At 38.8% G+C, this 24,948-nt stretch overlaps 1 protein-coding gene across 2 annotated transcripts in view; it reads left to right on the top strand.

The window, feature by feature from the left end:
* Positions 1 to 24,948, top strand: part of UBE3B (ubiquitin protein ligase E3B) — a 2,006,489-nt gene that overhangs the window by 1,145,393 nt on the left and 836,148 nt on the right. For both annotated transcript variants that reach the window (XM_044068510.1, XM_044068511.1), the window contains exon 18: positions 9,437 to 9,536. In XM_044068510.1, coding sequence (XP_043924445.1) covers positions 9,437 to 9,536 — 100 coding nt within the window. The remainder of the gene's footprint in view (positions 1 to 9,436; positions 9,537 to 24,948) is intronic.

Below are 24,948 nucleotides of genomic sequence, written 5' to 3'. Positions count from 1 at the left end.
TCATCTCATAAGGCACCAACCAGGAAATTATATTCTAGCAAATGGAAGAGATTTTCCCGCTGGGCTTTCAACAACCATATCGATCCTTCTACTGCCTCCATAACAGCAGTGTTAGACTTTCTGGCCAAACTTTTTAATGAAGGTGCAGCAGCAGATACAATTCAAAAGTTCAATTAACTGCTATATCAAACTATCATATCGGGAAATGGGACTAAAAATCATGTCCCACAGACTTTGTACAGCATTCTTTAATGGTATGTTCTTACTAAGGCCTCCAGTGAAAGAACCTCCAGCACCATGGGACCTAAATCTTGTTCTATCTCTGTTGATTCTTCCTCCCTTTGAACCTGCATCATCATGTGACATAAAGTTTTTGTCATGGAAGACAGCACTATTGGTTGCCATTACATCTGCTAGACGAGTGTCTGAACTTCAAGCTTTGTCTGTATGCCCTTTGTACATGACTTTTCACAAAGATGGAGTTAACTTACGAACCAACCCCTCATTCCTACCAAAAGTGTGTTCAGAGGCCAATGTAAATCAAGCCATTGACTTGCCTGTTTTTTTCCCAAACTATGGCAACAAGGCAGAATTTAAACGACACCACTTAGACATACATAGACAATTACGTTTCTACCTGCATAGAACAAAAGATTTCAGAAAGTCGGACCAGCTATATTTGTATCTTTTTCAGACAAAAAGAAAGGGCCCCCAATATCAAAGGTCACACTTTCTAAATGGCTAACAGACTGTATCACTTATACATACAAATCCCAGAACAGAGAACTCCCAGGGAAAGTGAAAGGACATTCCACAAGAGCTATATCAACCTCATCTGCCTTCCAGGCAAGGCTACCTGTGGATTCCATTTCTGCAGCAGCAACACGAGTAAAGCCTCATACCTTTATCGCTCATTACAAAGTTGATTTGACCTCCAGGAGCAGGGCCTCTTTTGGTTCCACTGTTCTGAAGAGTATTTTACCTTGAGCCACCCAAGAAAGAAGGTGCTAGGGACGCTGTCCCAACCAGCAATGAATGAAGACGAGCTAGGACAATATAACATTAAGCAGTTATGTACTCACCATAACGTTCCATGTTTATTGTCCATCTCGCCTTCATTCTTGCATCCCACCCTCCTTCCCCCATCTTCGCTACTGGAGGTTCAAGCAGTTTTCCTGCAAATTGGTTATTATATCTCTGAATCTCTTCTTAGTCTATTTTGGATATGGTGGCATGCTTAGAGATAATAGTTATGTTTTTCTGCAAACAAGGTCTGGGTAATCTTCCCTGAGCATCATGGGATAGGATATAGCCACAAGCCAATGGAAGCTCTCAAGCTTTTGAATAAGGCCTAGTTGGAACTGATTCTTGGTTCCGAAAGCAACCAGCAATGAATGAAGACGAGATGGACAACAAACATGGAATGCTATGGTGAGTACATAACTTCTTATTTAGCAGTATTTTAAAAGGAGGGAAAGCTCCAACATCCTGGAAGAAAGCTGTGGTGGCTGTAATACCTAAAGATGGCAAAGACCCAGCTTTGTGTAGGCCTTTGTCAGTTTTAAACTATGATTATAAAGTGTTTTGTCTATAATAACTAAAAGAATGGCAGAGGTTTTGTCAAATTGATAGGTATGGATCAATTTGGTTTCGTGGAGGAGAGGCAGGCATTTGATAACATTAATAAAACAATGATTATCCACAGAGAAACAGAATGTAAGAAAATACCTCTGTTTTTGGTGAGTCTTGATGCCGAGAAAGCATTCGATGGAGTAAACTTGGATTTTATAAGTGAGGCAATGGAAGCATTTGCATTCCCTAATACAGTAATTTGTTTAGTTAGGACTCAACTCAAAAGTCCAAAAAGGTATAGAAATCCAGGAAAGTTTGTTGGCTCACCACAAGTTTATTATATAAAGTTCCAAAACGCACATCAAGCAAACTGGCACAGATTAGATTAGATATTTGTATATTTCTCCTTTTTTTTGGTCATCCATACACCTTGTGTGAGTAAAATAAGCGAAACTGCCTGAATCATAGTATTTTTTTACATAATTTTATGCAATATTTAAGAGACTTTTAAGATGTGAGACGGATTCTTTTTGAAGAATTGTTCCATTATATGTAATTTTAACAAATTGCCACTAGAGGGCATGGTTACTTCTTTTTCATTTACTTTTAGAATTAACAAAATGTCACTAATTTATACTATCATTACTATTTCATAATTAATTTCAATGCAAATGCATAACAACTGTTCAATATTAATCTAATTGAAAGTAAGGAAATGTGTTTATAACAAGAAGTTTTTAACAGAAATTACCCTTATTTAAAATGGTTTTAAATGTTTCAACTTTAAATTCTATTGATTGATAATTTATTAATTGATTTATTTGATCAATTAGTGTGTGTGTGTATATACAAAGAAAGGTTGGGGTTAGAGTGTTGATCTGATGAAGTCAGTTATATGACGAAAACGTATTGGGAGAATTGCGTTAATAGTGGATGTGAAGTGTACTTTTAATCTGTGCCAGTTTGCTTGATGTGCGTTTTGGAACTTTATATAATAAACTTGTGGTGAGCCAACAAACTTTCCTGGATTTCTATACCTTTTTGGACTTTTGAGTTGAGTGGCACTTTCTACTTTATTGTTTAGTTAGGAGGCTCTATGAGGGATCACAGACAAAATTTAAAAGTGTGAGGGTTCCTCTGTGACAAGTTGTGTCTGAACAGAGGAAGCAGGCAAGGGTGTCTTCTTTCCCCTTTATTTGCTTTATATTTAGAGCCATTAGCAAAGACAATAAGGGACTGAGACAATATTATTTTGTACATGATGATACCAGAAAAAAAGACGACATCTCAGTGTTGTGGAACATTTTGATGCAGTTTCAAGTCTTTTGGGATATAAAATTATTGAAGATAAAACAAATGGTATAGCTGTAAACTATATACCCACGCACTAATTGGTTCAGCAATACCCATATTTTTGGGGACACGACAAAATGAAGTATTTAGGAGTATAGGTTAAAAAGGATTCTGTTATGACAGCTAAGAATAAGTGAGATGAGACTAAAAAGATAATGCAAAAACTAGGAAAATGGAAGCTTTTTTTTATGGACATGGATCGCAAGATACAAGCAGTGAAAATGTTTTTAGTCCCTTTAGCGTTATGTAAAGGTCAGGCATATTTTTTATCAACAATGGAAGTTGTATGACTTTATCTGCGAGAGGAAGACTGCAAGAGTCAAGTGGGATAATCTGATTCTCCAGTTGAACAGGGCAGATTGGGATTACCCAATTTGAAGAGGTATTTCAGAGCTACACAGTTAAGACTATACATAGAAACAGAAAGCTATAATTCAGAGTAGAAAGGGATGATGAAATGGGGGGAGCTAAAGAAGCAAGGAAAGACTGGGATTTTGGATGCAGGCCTTTAAGGAGAATAACAATAATTATACCGAATATTGTATCCATAAAGTAGCAGAAAGTATTCTAAGATCTAAACCAACACAGGAATGGAGAAAGGAGACTCTGCCGATTGGGATGACTGTAAATAGGGATACAGACAATAGGCAAGTGGGGGCTGGAATTTTTGAAGAAAACTGGCAAAGGAACCAAGGTATTGGGAGCAAATAACTAGAGAGGGAAAGATGATAGAATGGGAAGACATCAAGAATTTATTTGGAATGCAAGTTAGAGATTGCCTTCCATATCAGGGATTGATATCAGAGTATAGGCAAAGGGAAAGAAATGGGGGGGGTCTAAATGAAAGACCAGCACTGGTAGAGGTTTTAATAGAATCCAGAACAGAAGCTGCCATTAAAAAAAGGATAATTAGTAGAGCATATAAAATATTGCATGATAACTATAAGAATCAATCAGAGGAAGTTAGGCTTGGGAAGAGAAATTGGATAAGCAATTCACAAAAAATGGGAGGATATATGTATGTATGTCTCCCAAATATGCAACAAAATATAGAAGATTTGGGATTTTTGCCTGGAAATGTTTTTACAGATATTTGTATACCCCAAGTAGACTCTATAGAGAATTTTTTCTCAGGCAGACAGCAAATATTGGAAGTGTGAAGGGGAAGAAAGAGGTAATTGGGAACATGGTTTCTGGGAGTGAGGTGAGTTTGCAGACTTTAAGGATTCCCTGTGGGGATGCACTGTTGGAGATACTGGGTATGCAGATTGGTCTGATGAGGGAGATGATTTTTCTGAGCTATGTTACGAAATCGGAATTGCAGAGACATGGTAAGGCCTTGTTGTGTCTAATAATGGTTGCTGCCAAAAAAGCAATTACTAGAAAATGGAAATCAGAATCTAAACCAACTATACTGGAAGTGGTGAATATAATAACAGTGATAAAACAACTGGAATTGAGATTTTTAGAAAGTGGTAGAAGCAAACTACATAGGAAAAAATTGGAATTGTGTGAGCAATACATACAAGGGAGTAATGAGGTTTAAAAGGTGGCAGGACTTAAATGAGCTATGTAATGTTTGATTTTGAAAAATTGGGTAGATTGTAAATAATTTTTCCAACTGGAAATGTGTCAGTATGGTTGGTGATGTAAAATGCTTGCAACTAGGATTGTGTCGGTGTGGTTTGTTTTCATTTATATAAATGTATGATTGCCTTAGTAGTAAGGAATGGTTTAGTAAAGAATCTTATTTAAAAAAAAGGCACACATTGAGTAATTTATGTAATATTGTTTAGGTTATATGGTATATAGCAATATATGTGAAGTATAATGCTTGTTATGTTAATATAGTGTGATTACTTTTATATGAATGTAAATTTGCCTATGTCACAAGTGATAATTTAATAAAGGTGTTTGTAAAAAAAAAAAAAAAACAAGGGAAGTTGTGGACAATAATTGTTGAAGGAATTTATGTGGGAGGAGTAGAGGGCAAGGGTCAAGTGGGATAAGTTGATCTTTCTAATACAACAAGGTTGTTTAGGATCACTGGATTTGAAGAGAGATTTTAGAACTACACAGTTAAAACTCATATACATAACTCAAGTTGAAAGCTATAATTCGAAGTGGAAAAGGATGATGACGTAGCAAGGGGAAGTTCAAGAAATAAGGAAATTGTGGAATTTTGGATAAAGATCCTTAGGTAGAATAACAATGGCCATACAGAAAATTATAATCATTAAGTATCTTAAGATCTAAGTCAGCATGTGAATTAAGAAAGGTGATTTTGCTGATAGGGATGACTGCAGTTGGAGGTACAAAGAATAGGCAGGAGGGGTCTGGAATTTACGGGAGAAAACTGGCAAAGGATCCAAGGTATTGGGAGCAAATAACTAAAGGGGAAAGGTAATAGAATGGGAAGAGGCCAAGAAGACTTTTGGACTGGGGGCTACAGACTGCATTCTCTATCAGGGATTAAAAGGAAAAGGGATAGAGGAATCCTAAGTGAAAGACCTGCTCTGGTAGTTTTTACTTAAATCTAGAACAGAAGTTGCTGTTAAAAAGGTATAATTAGTAAGTTATATAAAATATTGCGCAATAATAAACAAATCAGAGGAGGTTAGAAAAGATCTGAAAGAGAGATTGTGGATAAGCAATTCACAAGGAGACAATGGGAGGACATGTATATGACTCCCAAATATGCACCAAAAGGTAGATGATGTAGGACTTTTGCTTGGAAGTGTTTGCATAGGTATTTTTACACCCCAAAATGCCTCCAAACCAGACTACAAAGATTTTTTCTTTAGGTAGATGACAAATGATGGAGGTGTTGTGGGGAACAAAGATGTAATGGGAACATATGTTTGGGGATGTAATGAGGTAGCAGACTGTAAAAAATCTCTTTCCAAAATATTGGGGGAGCAAATGAGTGTAATTAAGGAAATTATTTTTTTGAGCTGGGATACAGGATCTGAATTGCATAGACAATAGTAAGCCTTTCTGAAATATAATTCTGATTACAGCCAAAAAAAGCAATTATGATCAAATAAAGATGGTTTACACGTTGACTTTGATTTTAAGTATTGAATGTTGTAACAGAGGTATAAGGACTGGAAGTGGGGTCTTTAGGAAAGGGTAGAAACAAATTACGTATAACAAATGGAAATTGTATGAACAATACATGCAGAATAGTGTTTTGAAGGACAAGTGACATTTAAAGGAAGGCAGGAATTAAGCAATTTATGTAATGCTGGATTGATTATACAAAAGAATGTGTGTGATGTATAATATTTGTAACTGGGAGCATGTTAATGTGATTTATTTACTTTTATAGAAATGTATGTTTGCCTATGTTTTAAGTGACAATTCAGTAAAGGTGCTAAAGCTGTCAGCCTTTCCACCCCTCTTCCCTGTTTTGCAACAAGATGCTTTTCTCTTCACTCTTGACATACAAAATGCCTAGTACCTTCACATCCCAGTTTTGAAATTTGCCTTTTGCTCCTTTGCTGTGACTTAAGTTTTATACAAAATATTTAGTGCAGTATTTGCACACGTGAGACTGAAAGGCTGATTGTTTGGTCCGGCAGAGTTCAGAAACATTCAGCTTTGCATTCTATGAAACTGTTTTCTTTCCAACAGCTGGGCATAGTCCCCATCTTAAAGAAGTCAAACCTAGCTCTCTCTCTCAAATGACGAGGTTTGTAGGAACAGTTTTGAATACAAAGACAGATAATTACTTTTCTGTCCAAGTCCAGGATTCAAGTGAAGATGTTTTCATGTTTCACCAGTAATAAAAATCATTTAAGTGTTATATGTTGGGATTCATGTCAGCTTCATCCTAATGGTTCATGTAATCAGATTCTACATGAGAAAACTCCAGTGGTGCAAGAGTGCATGTTGACATAGATGAGCTAATCATTATAATTAAGTTGTCCTCTGCTACCTTCTTTGATCAAGGATTTACAGTGGTGGATTCAATAACTAATCTTCAAACTGGGATATTTTCCCTCCCCCTGCTAAGCAGACCTTAACTACAGCTGCCTCAGGTTATGTTTGAGTCACTTTTTTTTTTTTAGAACTTTGAGTGCAGGCTTTGGTCCCCATCACAGAGGATGAGATGTAAAGGAAACTCTTGGTTTTGCTGGTAGCCGGCACTAAGGTACTTCCAGACACTCCTTCATTTGGAGACATTGCAAACAGTTACAGAAAATATTACAGTTGTGAAGCACATGCACAAGCTGTAGCAATGATAATTTGAAAACCCATACGGTGAAAACATGCTGCTATGAATAATAGTAGCATTCTCCATGTTCACTTGTTAAAATGAGGTTTCTTACATGATAACCCTTCTGTGGCATGCAGCCGGCTTGAAAAAAAATATATATATATATATTTATATATGTGTACATGCATGCAGAATAATACAAATTCAGGAAATATTTTTTTTTTTTAATTTTTTTAACCAGGTAAGTGATCTAGTCCTTCTTGACCCTTTCAGCCATTGCCTATGCTGCATGAGTCAGGCTGAATATAGCTTGTCTGTGGAATTTATTGTAACCAATTTACCTGCTTATTTTTGAGAGGGGGCAGTAGTACCCAGATAAAATACACACAGGGATTGAAAGAGCCTGCAATCTCCACTCAGTAATTTAAGGCCAGAATTCACATCCAGATGCTGGAGCCATGATGCAGAACTTTTAACCACTGAGCCATAGTGCCATCTCGGTTAAGAATATGAAAATAGAATTCAATAATAAGCATTCATTAGTTGTTGAATGATTGCACATTCACCGCACAAATAAGCAAAACAACAAAATACATACTTTCAGAAATTATGTAGATTACAGGCTAATGGAGAGAGAAACAGAAATGAAATTAAAATAGTTAATGGAATGCAGAAGAATAAAATCAACATATTTTTGCTGATCAGAAGGCACCACAGATTAGTTTTTATAGCACTGTTTAAAGTGTGCAGAGCTTTAAGCAAATTAACGACAATTTCAGGAAAAAAAAACAGAAACTGTTTTCTGTAACTGAAGAAAAGAATCTGCCCTCCCATTTACCTTCTGGATGAAAAATGTGAAGAAAGTCAGTTAATAAAAAAGAAATTTGAGGTAGTAACATATTTATGAGCTACAACATACAGCTTTAGTATCCTATAACTAATAATAGAATTTCAGTCATTTACACATTGTTTTAGATGTAGATTGTAGGAGAAGCTACTTTCAAAAGACATACTGATCTGTTTCCATTAGATGGGAAATAAATATTGACATGACACTGTGAATCCTGTTTTTGTTATATATGTATAGCATTTGTTGACCTTATGGCTGTTGAGCCAGGGAACAGGTATGTGATTAGCAGTGCATCAAATACAGTAAAGTAGGAAGCATAGCAGTACCAACCATAACTGTAAGCAGGCATTGCCATCTGAACAGAGTATGTAAGTAAAGGTGGATAAACAAACATGTAGTATACTAAGTAGATCCTAGGATGCACTCAGCGGTACATAGACAGCAGGCTGATGCATTTTAGGTATCAGAGTAGAGCACTGATCACAGCATGACCAGTTGCAGGCTAAGACAGTTACTAATGGGTATCATCTTTTAGTTCCTTGTTTACTTGTTATAATGAAATCCATTTGGTTTGCCTAGAATGACAAGGCAACCTTATAATGTAGTAGAGAGAATAAATTTTAATCAGCTTTACATTTATTTGATATGTTAAAAAGTCAAAATTTATTTAAGGAATAGAATCCAGGGATCTGTGTTCAGCTATCGAAAACATAAACCCTCGAACAGCTAAATATCAAACTGGAAACGTTGTGATTGAACATTACCGAACATCATTAACAGCAAAAAAAATTCACTGAATGGCCACATTTAGCCAGTATTGCGAATGCAATCAAACACCTATATATACCAACTCCGATGTCACACTACAGTGGGGAATAGGGCAAATTTAAAAGGTTTCCTTCACTTACCTTATGCATCTCGTTACTTCTTGTTTGTTGGCCAGCTACGACCATTCAATGAAATTTCTTTCGCTGTTACTGATGTTAGGCAATGTTCAGTAACTATGTTTTCATTTCAGTATTTAGCTGTTCCAGGGTTTATTTTCGATAGCCAAGCATAGACCTGAATCCACTACAGACAAACAGTTGGCATTTTTAAGTGTAATCTTGCTAACCACTGTAATGAAACAATAATCTCTTCACTGAAGACTAAGCAGAATGGTTAAAAATGCAGGGTGAAGAGCAGAAAGCACATAAGTAAAGTATGCATCATAAATACTGGAGACTCTTCCATGGCATGTAGATTACCCCTTCTTAGTCCTGATTTTGTTGTAAGCATTCAGTATGTTGAGGAGTACACTGCATAACTTCCCACTGAAGGAAGTGTTGTTCTTTGAGTTCTTCTTGCTTCTGTGGTGAAAGACTTGGTTAACACAAGTTAATATGGTAGTTTATATCGTATGCTGTGCAGACTGTTAGCATATTGTTTACTATTTCTAGAGACCTGAAGCCCAGTCTGCTGTTTCAGGAGCTGGAGAAGAAAAAGAAGCGTGCTGAGCTGCTGCTGCAGTATATCCCACATGTCATTCCGCACAAAAATGTAAGTTAGAGCTACTTTAAAGGCAATTTAGTGCTTTCTTTGTCAGAAATCTTGATTATTTATTCTTCCATTCTGTACATTAGTATGGACATGAAGCATAACTGTCTCAATATTTGTTTACATAAATTTAAAGGTGCACTCTGTCCTGTGGAAATACACAGAGAGAAATTTCCCAATAACCAGTGCCTCCTTTTGCTTTATACTGTTTTGACCCAAAATGCGTAGCAGAGCATTGCTATCCTTTTCTTTGACAGTATGAAAAACATATTGCTGCTTTTGTTATTGCCAGCCCCATATGTTTTACTTCACTTTTACCTGATGTTGTTTGTGAATCACTGCTTAAGTACTAACTTCCCTGTGAATCACTGCTTAAGTACTAACTTCCCAAAGCTTCACTTGTATGATCAAGCATTAATTTTTCATGCATTTATTGTTTAAAGCTAAACTTAAGTTAACATATTATCACAAGGTTTAGAAGTCTAAACCTCAAAATGCACTCACTCGAGGCACTCCTCAAAATGGAGAACATCGACATCTACCTTTCGGCCACCTAACCTGGACTGAAACACTAAAGGTGGAGCAGTGTCCATATTCATTAAGGATATCCACACCTCTAGGCTAGTTGCTCAACATAATGCATCCGAAATTATCCAAGTGCAACTTACACTGGGCAAGACTTCAATCCAGGTTGTAGCTTGTTACAGATCCCCTACCATGCCCCAGGATTCCCACTCTTCATTTCTTAAGATGCTGGAAAATATTAAGGTATAACCCAATACCTTTAATTATGGGCGATTTCAACTACCCCACCATCAACTGGGAAAACAACTCGTGTACCAACTCATTCGTTCAACGTTTTCTGGCATTCATAATGCCTTGGATCAGCTTGTCTACACCACCACCAGGGGCAGCAATATCCTGGACCTGGTCATTACCAATATGGGTAACCAGTGTTCCATGCTAGAGGTCAACTCCTCGCTTGTCAGATCCGACCACAAGCTAATCACCCTAGACATCCATATCCCACCCCCCATTAAGGAAACCGCCATCAAAAACTACTCCAAAGCCAACTTCATGCTTCTTAAGACAGAAGTAACAAACTTCACGACACCCATGCAGATTGCAAATAGAGGTACGACTGCTGAATCTTACACAAATCCACTGTATAAGCACATACATGAGTGCATGGATCGTGCCACCCCTAACAGAACCAGTACGCTATCCTCCAAAAAAAAGAAACCAATCTGGTGGTCCCCTGCCATAAACAAACTCTACAACAGAAGGAAGAAGGAAAAGAGTAAAATCCCAAGATTGGAGGAGCTCCCTGGTCAGCCTCAGCAAGAAGCTGAGATCCCTCATAAAATCCTCCAAAGCCAGTTATGAAAATAAAATTGCCACTGATTCCAAAGACAACCACAAAGCATTCTACAGCCATGTCAAGAATCTCAATGGCAACACTCAGATCCGCTCTGAGCTACAGCATAATGACACTAAATATACAAAACTAACCGATATTGCCAACATCCTGGTAGATGGGTTCAGTGCTAACTTTACCCCCCCACCCTACAAAGGGCCCATCTTAATACTGGAGGAATGCAAAGCCCCTGTAATCACAGATGAACAAGTAAAGACTGCACTCTCCAAAGCCAAGAACACAGCATCCATGGGACCAGACAACATCCCAGGCTGCACGAACTACAGAACGAACTGGCACCCCACCTAAGTACCATGTTCAGTCATAGCTTCACCTCAGGCTATATGCTTACTGAATGGCGCACAGCAATGGTTATTCCACTCCACAAAGGGGGTGCCACCACAGACCCCGGAAACTACCGCCTCATTAGCCTGACAAGCGTGGTCTACAAGGCCATGGAACGTGTCATCTTGGAGCTTATAAGCAAAGACATAGGTAACCTCCAATCCCTGGTCCCCACTCAGTTTGGGTTTTAGGTCATACAAAACAGTTGTTAGAAAATAAACCAGTTTCTTCCACCACAGAGTTACAAGGTACTAGGGCATGTGGTATGTGTCATTATTGTTCATACATTTATCAGGAACCCAGTATAGTCCTGAATAATTGTATAAAGAGTAGGGTGTTTTTTAAAAAAGGTAACTGTAAGACAAAGGGAGTGGTATATTTGGCACTGTGTAAAACGTGCCATTATTACTATGTTGGCAAAACTGAACGTATGTTAAAGTGTAGAATATACGAGCATTTAAATGATATTAAAAATTTAAAGAATACAAATGCCTTATATAAACACAGTATTGTCTGTGAAAACTTTGACAAATTCTTTTTTGGTATTCTTGAAGTTGTGAAAGTGGACACTAGAGGGGGTGATTGGAAGAATATCTTAAAAAAGAAAGAAAGTTACTGGCAATTTAGACTGGCGTCCACATTCCCACCAGGTATAAATGATAGTGTTTCTTTAGTGCCCATTCTAATTGAAAGAGCAAATGATATAAAATAGGAAGAAACACATTCATATATATAAAAGAAAACAAAAAATATGAAACAATAAATTAATTAAAATATTTATTCAAATGCAATAGTACTGAATGCATCAAAAGTACCAAATATTTTTAAGAATGATATTTAATTGATATTTCATGCTTATATTTGAGTATAAATTTTAGATGTTTTTCTTATATTTTATTACATTGTATATATTCTAGATGTGTTAATCTATTCAAACAAGTACTGAATTTAAAAAATACTTTCAACATTGTGTAATTCATTGTGGAACCAGGATCAAACGTGTATATCTTTAAGAAAAGCATTTTTTATGGTGACATCATTAATTGTTTAATTACATTTGATATTTAAATGAGTCTTTGGTTTTAAAGCACTGTTTCTGATGAAGTCTCACTTCGAGATGAAAGCGCTTAAATCTGTTTTCAATCTGTTTCATTTTCTGTTATTTGGTGAATAAAGTGGAGTTTCTACAAGTGTTTCCATAATACAATATTTACGGATTTTGTTAGTTGACTTCTGTTGCTTTTTTACCTGGGTTTTAGGTCATGTTTACTAAACCTGATTGACTTCTTTGAAGCAGTCACTAGAGCCGTAGACGAGGGCAAGGTAGTGCACACAGCTTATTTTGACCTCTCCAAGGCTTTCGATACCATCCCCCACTCTGGAAATGTAGATAAACTCACTAAACTGGGCATAAATCCCTATGTCACAAGATGGGTGGCCAACTGGCTTACTGACAGAACCCACACAGTAAAAGTAGCTGACTCCAAGTTCGACTTTGGACCAGTGACGAGTGGAGTACCACAGGGTTCGGTCCTGTGTCCTCTCCTGTTTGGCATCTACTTCTCTGAAGTGCAGGCCAATGCAGAAGGTCTTTGGCTAACAAAGTTCACAGATGACTGGGAGCCATAATAGAATCACCTAATGCTGTAGACATTCTACAAAAAGGTCTCACAGAGACAGATACTTGGTGTCAAAGTCATGGCCTCAAGCTCAATGTCAAGAAGTGCATTGTCATCCCATTTGGGAAAAAACTCTGTTCCCATGAAAATACCAAGTAGGTGATAGCTCACTAAACACTGAAAGTGTGGTGAGACCCCGGGACACAGGTGGACAGTAGTCTCTCCTTTGATAACCACATTGCCAAAGTAGTCAGGAAATCTTTCTACTTGGCACACCTCATCACAAAAGGGTTCTCCTCTAGAAAAAAAGGAGGTCATTATTCCTCTCTACTCATCCCTCATTAGACCCATTTTAGAGTACAATGCCCCATTTGACATGTATCTCACAAGACACCTACAACAGTTGGAAAGGCCACAGAAATACCTCACTAAGAGGATTACTGGCCTCAAACAGATGCCATACGCAAACCATCTCAAAAAACTCCAGCTATACTCCGTCGTATATCGCGTACACAGAGGTGATCTCTGTCTAACATACAAAGCTATGTCAGACCCAGAGCTGTTGGACATGCTACACTTAAAGAAATCCCAATCTCTCCGAACCACATGCTGCAGGGACCTAAACCTTGTCATCACAATAAACAGAACATGCTGGAGGGATAGATTCCTGTCCCAGAGACTTCCCATACTCTGGAACAAACTACCCATTCATGTCAAGCAAAGCTCCTCATTGGCCCTCTTTAAGAAAAATCTTGACGACTGGATGGGAAATAGAAAATTCACCCCAGGGATCACTTCTGCGGCACTGCTTGACAGGGGCACAGGAAAATAATTTTCTTGGGTGGCGAAAGCCAGGGAACATTTTTGGCTAGGCTTATATAGGCCCCAGGGCCGATAGTCTAGTACCTACCTATGAACCTATTAACAAGTAAGTAATTTGCTTCTCCTTAAACCTACTTAATATTAATAGTCACTTGCCTTGCAAGATCGTTGTAGAAATGAAGAGACTTCTACATTAGTGCCATACATGTTTGTGTTCTGCTGGGATACTGTATAGGATATACAGAGTTCAATGCTTGGAGACAACGAAAAAATGTTCTATTTACTGTTTTCTATTCCAATGACATCTGGGGCAAATCATTCTCTTATGGACTGTACAAAACAGAAAACATTTTCCTGAATAGCACTTCAGAAAATTATTTGTAGGCTGTCTACTTCCTTTTTAAAGGCTGTTGTCCATGTATAGTATATCTTGGCATGCACTTGTACAGGTACTGGCACTGTCCCTTTTATAGCGATATTTATTCACATAGTTTGCTAGCCTTGATAGTTACGAGTAGTGACCTTCTCGCTCTTCAAGAGTCCTTGACATTTTACCAGTATTTTACAATTAAGTATTTTTTATTATTCAGGAGACAACTCAAGCATTTTTTCTCAGGACGGCTTGGGTAAGTGTTAGAAAAGGTAAAGGTCTTAATTCCATTTATTATAAGCCCTAGGAAGGACTCAGGCAACTGGGGTTTATGTAGTAGCCCTGGCACTGGAGCAGCAGACAAGGGGAGGAATAGGAATATAGGGGGTATGCATGCTTGAATTTCTCTGGGGAAGGGAAAGGGATGACATATCAAAGAGGAGTATAGCTGATGTGTTGCCAGTGTATACCGTAAAGTACGTCAGAGTGCATGCCTGGTCTGGAAGGTGTTTGGCTCACACAAGGTGGCAATGTACTACTGTGGTGGTGGAACATCTCATAGTGCCCTATTCCATGCTTTTTTAGAGTGGTGCCTTCATATAGGCATGGCACCATGGAGTTGGGTGGTGGTCACTTCACTGCTGTATGGAATTGGAGCTTGGCTGTAGAGCTTAACCTGTTTGCAGTGCTCCTGTCAACCTAACCATCACACCTGGTGGCCAAATTTACCAGATTGCTGGCAGTAGAAGAAGCATAGATTAACCCCCCCCCCCCAAAAAAAAAAAGAAATTTAATTCTGTTTCCGGTCCATAGGGTTGGCAAATTGTGGTCAACCATTTATTCTCCCCTCAGCTGGTTCCTCCAGTACCTGAATTACTAATAATTCCCTAGTCCCTGGTGTACAGTCAGGGAATCTTCCCTGTGCCCCATGGAACTTATGCCATTCCCATCTGAATTTACTTGTTAAAATTCTGTAATCTACTTAACAAAACTGTCCACTTGCACAAAGTTGTCATGCTGAATGCTGCCTTGAGATACAAACATTGGCATAACACTTTAATCATTGTCATACAGGCCATTCCTCCATGGGAAATCATGGCAGAGAACCTTAGCTACAAGCCTTTTGATGCAGCACTAAAATTCGTCACAGCCATTTCTCCCCAGTGCAAGTCTGAAATTCTACTCTGCTTGTCCATTTGAACTGTGGTGCAACCCCAGGCAATAGTGGACACTGTATCCTTTTGTATTGAAGGACTATCAGCGGAGAGCCAGCCTTGGGTAATTAATTGCCATTGCTTGGTATTATTTATTGTTTTCTCTGTTGTCTGATATTTTGGTAGTGTGCTTCTCACAAAACATTGCTTAGTGTATGTATTCCATAGTATAATGCATATGAAGATATTTTAGCCTGGCAGTAGAGTGCCACTGTAATGAGTCTGCTACATGAGATCACACTCATTCTATTGTCTACCCTAAGATAGATGTAACTATTTTCCCTTTCATTTTTAGATTCACAATGACTGTGTACCATCTCGGTTAAAAGACTGTGAAACTATGTAAAACACATTTGCAAAAGTAGCTTTTCTTTCACATTTAATACCAAAAATATCTGTTCCACAACTGAACAGGTCAAGATATGATGGTGTGCACATGTGCACACTGATTGGCCTGCTGTCTCTGACAGCAGGCCTGCTTTGCCATCTTCCCATCTGCATCCCAGGCCCTCCACCCAGTGACTGTACCCTTTATTTTATGATTTTTTACCATCCTCCCAACTCCTTTCCTACATATACACACATCCAACTATTAACATTTAAACATATTATCAAAAGTATGCATAGCCATTATACTACTAGGAACTAATATTCTCCTGTCTAACTTACATCTCAGTCCATATCTCATTTTTGTACAAAATACAGACTTCCTTCAGTAGTAATAAAAACCCCAGGCCATGCTACTCAAATATTCAGCAGCACTACTTTTAACTATCACTCATCCATATATTTGCTAGTATATTTATTTATTTTATTTATTCCAGTTTGGTGACCAGGGAGGTTCACTGGGCTCGAGAGCCCGTTTTCAGTGGAGGCCCGGGGAGAAAAGCTCCACATGAGTTACATAAAGTATATAATTTTCATTTTGGTTAAGCAGCGAAGTTCCACATAACAACTTACATAACATATAGAAGTATCACAGTGTAAGTTACATAAACAAATTGAAATCGAAATAGGAAAAAATTCATATAAATTGCATTCAAATAAGAAGATACATTATAAGTGAGAAGTTTAGAAGGGAAGAAGGTTAGCCAGGAGAAAAGGAAGAGGGGAGGTTGGGAGGTGTGGGGAGAGGAGTGCAGTTACATTTTCTGTGAAGAAATAGGTAGGAGTGGAGTAGCCTTTTGAAGGTGTTTAGGTTGTAACAGGCCCTCAAAGTGGAGGGCAGGGTGTTCCATTTTTTAGCTAGGGTGTAGGAGAGTAAAAGTTGACCAGCAGGGCGCTTAGGTTTGTGGATGGTAATAAGGTTTTGATGAGTGGATCTAAGGGGTCTTGGGGGGCTATAAGGTAGGAGGATATTAGATAAAGAAGGGCAGCTGGTGGGTTGAAATATTAACTTGTCGGCTGAGACAATTTGGAGGAAGTCTAGTTGATATGAGAGTTCAAGCCAGTTTAGAGTTAGTAGGGAGGAGCAATGGTGAGAGGAGGCTTTTGCTTTTGTGGCAAACCTGGAGATTTTGTTGTAGCATACTTCTAGTTTGGAGGTGAGAGTGGAAGATAGATTAGTAAGTAGTGGAGCGCCATATAGAAGAGATGGGAGAAGATAGGTAGTGGCCAGGGTCAGTCTAGTGGAGGGAGAGAGGAAGTGATTATTCCTGTAGAGTAGGCCGAGTTTTATGTGGGTTTTCTTGATGTTAAGTTGGATGTGGGTGTTGAATTTTAGGTGTTCATCATTGGTGACCCCCAAGAGTTTGGCGGAGGGAACCATACCAATGATAGAGTTGTTGAGGCTGGTAATTTGAAATGAGTTTTTATCAATGGGAATGGCTTTGGAGGGAGTGAATAGGAGGATTTGTTTTGTTAGCGTTGAGTGAGAGGTGGTTTTGGAGCATCCATTTTTCAGTGGTTGAGAAGGCAGATTGAGTTAGAGATTTGAGTTCAGATTGGTTGGAGGCATAGCAGATCAGAGTAGAGTCGTCTGCATATTGGACAATTTTGGTGTTTGGAATGGCATTGTGGAAATCATTAATGAAGATGTTGAATAGCAGAGGGCCAAGAATGGAGCCTTGGGGAACTCCTGTGGGTGTTGGAAGGAAGGTGGAAGAGGATTGGCCCCATTTCACTGCTTGGGACCTGTCAGAAAGATAGCTGGAGAACATGGAACGAGTTTTTGGGGAGATGTTAAGGTTAGATAGATGGTCTGGTAGATGGGTGTGAGAGATGGTATTGAAAGCTTTAGATAAATCTAATAGAAAAGATGAAACTAAGTTGCCAGAGTCTCGGGCTGAATTGATAGAGTGTAAAAAGGAGAGAACGGCTGTGTTGGTATTGTTTCCAGGGCAGAAGCCGTGTTGGGTAGGGGAGAGTAGTTGATGTTCGGTTAGGAATGGCATGAGCTGTATATGAATGCATTTTTCGAGATGTTTAGAGATGGGAGCGAGGATAGCTATGGGGCGGAAGTTGGAGAAGTTACAGTTTTTATCACCCTTGTGGAGTGGGAGAATAAAAGCAGAACGTCATAGTTTTGGTACATATGACTTGAGTAGTGATCTATTGATCAGGATGCTGATAGGGAGAGCAATACTGTCAGAGGCAATTTTTAAGGAGAAGGAGGGAATGTTGTCAGGAGCATTAGTGCAAGGTTTGAGTTTATAGAGAAGTTTTTTTATGAGTTTGGTGGATACAGGTTTAAGTTTGAAAATAGGGAGAGTGGGAGGAGATGGGGTGGAAGCTAGGGAGGAGGTGGGTAGGGGGATGTTATTGGGGAAGGTTTTGGTCAACTCAGCAATGGAAGAAGTGAAGAAGGTGTTAAATAGTTTGGTGATTTCTTGGTCAGATTTGCTAGTGTCAGGACAAGGGTTATTTGTGGTACCAGGCTTGAGAAGGGAGTTTATAGAGTTCCAGAATTGTTTGGGGTTCTTTGTATGATTTATTTGTAGGTGGTTGTAATAGGATTTTTTGCCTTTAATGGCTTGTTTTTTGGCTAGGTTTCGCAGCTGTTTGTATTTTAGTAACAGCTCAGGCTTTTTATGATGGTGATAGCTTTTCCAAGATTTGTCTCTTTGTTGCATAATTTTCTTGGTAGCTTTTGTAAGCCAAGGGGCTGTTTTTGCTTTAACTCTTTTGGTTCGTGTTGGAGCTAGGGGGTTTAGGACAGAAAGGAATGTAGAGTTGAAGAAGTCTACGACTTTTGAGTATAGAAAAATAACTCCCAAAAAAATTAAATTCTACTAGTTGTACTTCAAACTTTTGTATAGCCAATAGCTTTCACAAAAACTTGTAACATTATATCTGCTAAAATGCACGGGGATAAACCCAAACCCAAAACCCATACTTTCAAATAAATCATTATATTTGAAAGAATGAAAGTGTGGTCAGTGACTTTGGCCTTAAAATAACTCACTTGAATATAAGAATGACATATAACGTAACTTTTATACTCTTGTCTGGCCTTTTATCAACCAGGCATCTTAGCTAACAGAAACTTGGTTGAAACTCATAGTCACAAATGAGGAAATTATGCCAGAAGGGTACAGCATTATTTGAACAGATGGAGTAAATAAAAGAAAATAAGATACAGCAGTTGTATCCCTCAACAATTTAGAGATAATAAAAAAAATCATTGTTTTAAACACATTTATTAAAGCAGAAACACTGGTGGCTACATTAAAACTAGGTACCTATAAAGTCCTGCATGTCATCACCATATATACATCTCCCTGTCTTGAGGATTCAAAATCACAGGCCCTCGAAGTGGTAGCTGCTCAAATCAAGCTAAACCAATCTAGGGGGAGCTTTGAGACTATCACCAAGACAAATTAAAAAAGGAAAGCCGAAAGGATTACCTTGAGAGTGGTTCTGGGTTTCTATTGAAAATGAACACTTGCTTCTTGCTAGTAGATTCATAGACTGTTACTAGACTAACAACTTGGGTGATCTTTCTAAGTCTAGCCAAGTTTTCCTGAAAGAATAATGATGTCATGCATCCAAATAAGACATCGAGGGCCAGGCATTTATAAACTACCTCTGTCCATAAGGGACACGAGTACCAGGCCCAGTGTAAAATTTCCTTATCCCCATCCACTTGTCTAGTGTGTGCTTAAATTGGGTGATAGACAAACTCAGCTTCACATGGATGGGAAGCCTGTTCCATAGGAGGGGTAGTCTCTGGAACACATGTCTGTCTCTCTAGCATATTCTGTTAAGTCACAGACAAAATTCCGGTCCCTAGACCTTGCATTCCTGGTACTTTTTGACTTATGAATATGTAGAAGATACATAAGTGTGGGGTTTGAGGATGCCTTCTAAACCAGGCATACATCACCCTTCAGCAGTTTATAGGAGAGTGAGAAGAGGGAAAGGGCTTTAAGGTGCTCTTCATAAGGCAGGTCTGTTATGCCTTGTATTCTTTTTGTAAGGAACCTTTGAGGTTGCTGTAGTTGCTGCATATGCCTGGTCTGGTACATATCAAAGGGAGCATTGTACTCTATGATTGGTCTGATGAGGGTGAAGTATAGTGTTCTAATGACCCCTTTAGACCTAGATGCCATGCCCTTGTTTATAAGTTGTGAAACATAAAAGGACTTCCTCACCACTATGGCCACGTAGTAGTCAAAGGTAAGGCTGTTGTCCATGTGCTTACCCAGATCCCTGACCACTGGGTCTACTCCTGAGGGTGTATTATCAACATGGGAATTAGCCGGGATGGTTGATTTCCCAAAGGGTGCATTTCTTAGCATTGAGTTTAACATTGTGGGCTTGGCACCATTTGTTAGTCAGAGATGGACCTTCTTGAAGAATGGCAGTGTCTGCAGAGGAGTTGATGATAACCCCTAGCTTGCAGTCATCTGCAAACTTAGCTGTAAACCTTCAGAATTTGCTTGCAGTTCAGAGAAATGGATGCCAAAAAAGGAGTGGGCCCAGTACTGAGCCCTGGGGGACTCAGCTAGTGACTGGCCACATGTTGGAGTTGGCCTCATCTATTTTGACCTCCTGGGTCTTGTCAGTGAGCCATTTGGCTATCCAGTGGGTGATAATAGGGTTTATACCTAAATTAGCGAGCTTGTCTGTAATGCCTGAGTGGGGTATTGTGTCAAAAGCCTTGGCCAGGTTGAGGTGGAGGCTGTGTGCACAGTCTTACCTTTGTCCACTGCTTTGGTGACCCTCTCAAAAAAGTCCAGCAGATTTAATAGGCATAACCTTCCTTTAACAAAGCCGAACTGTGATGGGTCCAGCTTTTGCAGGTTACCTATGTCCTCATTTATCATGTCCATGATGATTCTTTCCATGGCCTTACATCTGTGAGGCTGGTAAGACTTATGGGCTTGTAGTTACCCGGATCAGTGTTTGGACCTCCTTAATGCAGGAGGATGAATGTAGCCGTCACCCATTCACTGGGCACAAAATCTGCCTGAAGACTCCAGTTGAAAAGTGATTCAAGTGGACCAGAGGGGTCCTATTTCATGCGGTTTAATAAACATCCCAGGATGTTGTCGGGGCCCATCGATGCATTGTTTTTGGCCTTGGAAAGTGCATTAATGACCTATTCTCTAATAATGGTTGGGGAGATTGTGTTATGTGGTACTTCCTTTGGACTATCAAGGGGGAGTGGGGGGAGAAATTTGAGCTGAACCTGTCAGCCAAAAGGTTGTCAATGGCTTCTGGTTTAGGGTGGGTGACATCATTTACTGTAAATTATGCTCATTATTGTGTATTTCCTTTGAGGTTGCAGACATAGCTGTTAAAGCTTTCTGGTTATCCTTTGCCTGAAAAGCTATTTTTTCTTCACATTTAGCCTCTGAATTATTAACCGTCTTAGCTGCCTGTTTAGATTGGCCAGGGTGCTTTTAGTATGTATGGCTTTGTTTCTGCTACGCTTGGCCAAGATTTTTTTCTTTTGTTGGATAGCCAATTGATAGTGTGATTTTTACCAGGTTGGCTGGTCTTTTGAGTTTGTCTTATTCTTAATTCAGGTAGGCACAGCTTGCTCTATACAGCTACCAATATGGCTGTACAGAGATTTTGTAAATAGCTCAATGTATTCTGTGGTGAGTTTGGCTTTGGAATAGTTCCTAAACATTTTTAGTTTTGCTGGATCCCCAGATTTAATTTTTATTTGAAGTAATATTGCATTATGGGCAGATCTGACTAAGGAAGCTATTACATTAGGTGAGGAACATTGGCCCCTATGTTCGTGAGTACAAAGTCAAGGATGTTTGTACCCGTGGTAGGAGAATGGACCAACTGTTCCAGGACATTGTCATTAACAAAGTTTAGGAATCGCTGGGGTTGTGCATTAGAAGTGATGTAGGTTTCCCAGTCTGTAGAGGGGTAGTTGAGAATCCCCCATGAATGTCATATTGGGTTGAGCTGTGAGGGACTCTAGTACATTGAGATAGGTAGTATGAGTTTCCTGGGACATGGAGGAGGACCTGTACTTTGCAAGGATATGGTATGATACCCTGTTTATGGTGAGTTGCAAAAGTAGGAGTTCCAGTGGATCATACACTTTAACTAGTCTGGATGTGAAATCAGTCTTCATATAGATTGACACTCCTCCACCTTTACTTCCCTTCTTTGCAGTAGCTGGTCTAAAGGTGTGAAAGGCATTATAACCTTGCATTGCTGCGGTGCTTTTAATGACTTTAAACCATGTCTCTGTTACTATCCAGAGGGAGAGGAAGGCTTACTGGGAGTGGAGTTTTTTTGTTAAGATGTCTAGCATTGAGCAGTACCACCTTCAGATATTCCTTCATACGTTCAGTTAAGTCTGTAGGTTTATCAGTTTGGCTTTGCCTAAAAAAGGCACTATGGGGGTGATAAAGGTTTTTGCCAATATCTGAAAGCAGTGTGGTCTGTCAGCTATGTCCTCCAAGGCCATCAAATATTGTAACCTCCCTGGATTTATACCAGAAACCAGGTTTACATATTACGTTGTCTAACCGTAACACGTTCAAAGCCATATTGTCGAACCCATATGTTCGAAATGTCAGAAGTTCGAACGTTTCAATGGGGATTTCCATTCAGTGCGGAAAGGGAAGATTCCCTTCACTGCACTGTAGTGCGATCTCGGAGTTGGTATATTTAAAGAGTGGGGGGCACAGGGGGGCTTGCCCCACTGCTGAAAAATGTCAGGTAGGTTTTTTCTGTTTTTTTATTTTTGTTTTGGCTGTTTTCCAACTTTTGAAAGTTCAAACGTGTGGGTCCGACCATATGGTGTTCGGACTTTTGAAAGTTCAACAATGTAATATGAACCTAGAAACCAGAAGCTAAGCCAGTTGTTAAAATCAGTCATTGTCTGTTGGTAACATGCATCCTTGGAGAAGGTAGTATGCTGCTCAGTGCTAGGCTCATACCTGCCTGAGACACACAATCTGTGAACTCGATCATGTCTCGTTTCATATAGTCAATGGAGTTGCATCTCAAGTGATAAACACCCACATGGACTGTGACAGAGCCATACTGATACATGTGATTCAATGACCTGAGTGCCTGTGTGAGTCCTTGCCCCGGAAAGGCAGCTACTCAAGACCTTCTCCTTACTCAGCCTTGTGAGGGGGACATCAAAGACCAGGAAATTTGGGTGAGTTCTGGTTTGGCTTAAGTCCTTAGAAGTGGAGGCATTGGATACAGTGTTACTATGTGTAGCTGCAGGTGGCGTTTTAATGGAATGATTATGTGGTGGCTGAGGACCCTTTCTTTGATTGTGCTGTGCAGGAGTTCCTAGTGTTTTAGGGTGGTTACCTGTAAGTACTTCAGCATAAGTAGTTTTATGTGTAAGGTTTTTATCTTGTGCACTAGGTGTGGTACAAGTGTCACTGACAACCTCTATAGGATTAGTTTTGGTTATTTGAATGAGTTTTGCCTCCAACATTAAAGTGTATTTACACTTCTTACATACACTATCTGTTTTATTAAGAATAAGTGTGTTGTCAGTGTACATGAGACAATTGCTACAATGGCTCAGAATACCCATTTCGACCAGACTGGTTACAGAGAGAGTCAGGAAGTGCATATCTATGGCCACTGATCTACTAGGGAGTGAGGAAAATGTAAATATTGAACAAGTCACTAAGACAAGGAACTTGTTGAGCAATGCTCAGATATGAGCAAACTTAGATGTTCTAGCAGTTAAAAAAAATGTGTCTACACAGTAATGCTACAAGAGTGCAGAACACAGACAAGAACAAAGACACTTAAAACAACAGGCACAATAAGCCTTCACCAGCAATTTCCAGCTTAGAAGGGTTAAGGCTACCCACTCCTCCAACAAGAGTGTAGACCAAAAATGTTCCTAATGAAAATTAACTGGTTTGGAGTACAAGTGCTTCAACCATAACTATAACGTTTGGAATAACAGGCTTCACCATTTTCCCAGCTCAGAAGGGTGGAGGCAAGCTACCCTGTCCTCCCACAAGAGTGCAGGCCACAAACCTTAATGTAAAATAACTGGTTTGGAGGCGAAGTGCTTAAATCAGAACTAAACCGCTTTTAGAATAAGACACACAATAAGCCTTCAACCAGCAGTTCCCAGCTCAAAAGGGTGGAGGCTATCCTCTCCACCCACTAGACCACAGAGCTTCTTAATAATAAAATAACTGGTTTGGAGACCATAATGTAAAATAACTGGTTTGGAGTTATATATGAAAAGATTTTGATCCCTTTAAAAAAAGTTATCAAACCAGTAGATCGTTAACAAATTTTGGAAAAAAGTTTGCCTGTGGTCAGTTTTCTTCCAAGAAATCTTGTTTGGATTAGTGCTTTTATCTTATAGACTTCTTCAGATCCAAAAAGTTTATAAAAAAGTAGCATAAGGCTTGCTCTTATATACAGCTTTCCACAAATGGTGAGGAAGGAGCAGTTGGTACGATTGGCTAGTGTTAACGTTTATTTCTGATTGGTAATGTTTGGTGTTTTCCAGTTGGATGAGACTTTCACTCCTTAATTTACATAAGTATTATCTATAGCTGAGGGTCTTTTAGCTAGCCTTTTATCTGCAGGAGGGTGGTAAGTCCTTTTATTCCCAACTGAAACTCCTAACTTCTTTTTTAAAAAACTTACATTGCCAAAACTCCACTGTACATGGTTTATTACAGATTTAGACAGGCTTAGTATAAAGTTTAGTAGAGGAGGAAGCCCAAAAAGAATATATATTTTTATTTTTAACATTTTATTGAACTATAACTTAAGACATAGGCAAACATACAGTTAAATAAAAGAAAACAAGTCATATTAACATATTCCCAGTTGCAAAAGTTATACATCACATATTCTTTTGTATATTCATTATCAGTTCAGCATTACATAAGTTGATAATTTCTCCCTTCCCTTAAACCTTACTGCTTTACCTCCAAAACATTATTCTGCATGTTTTGTTCCCACAATTTCCATTTTTTTTATGTAATTTGCTTCTACCCTTTATTAAAGATCCCACTTCCAGTTCTTTTATCTCTGTTCCAGTATTCAAACTTTCAATACAGTTGGCTCAAACTTTAATTTCCATTTTATAGTAATTGTTTTTTGACAGCCACCAGAAGTAAAGTTAACATAACCTTACTATGCCTAGAAAATTCAGATCCTGTATCCCTTCTCAAAAATTCCTTAGTTATACCCATTTGCACATCCAATA

Source organism: Protopterus annectens, chromosome 4.part0, assembly GCF_019279795.1.
Source record: "Protopterus annectens isolate FY-2018-M chromosome 4.part0, PAN1.0, whole genome shotgun sequence".
Taxonomy (NCBI): Eukaryota; Metazoa; Chordata; order Ceratodontiformes; family Protopteridae; genus Protopterus; species Protopterus annectens.
The sequence above is the reverse complement of the archived record's forward strand: the minus strand, read 5'-3'. Positions and strand labels throughout refer to the sequence as shown.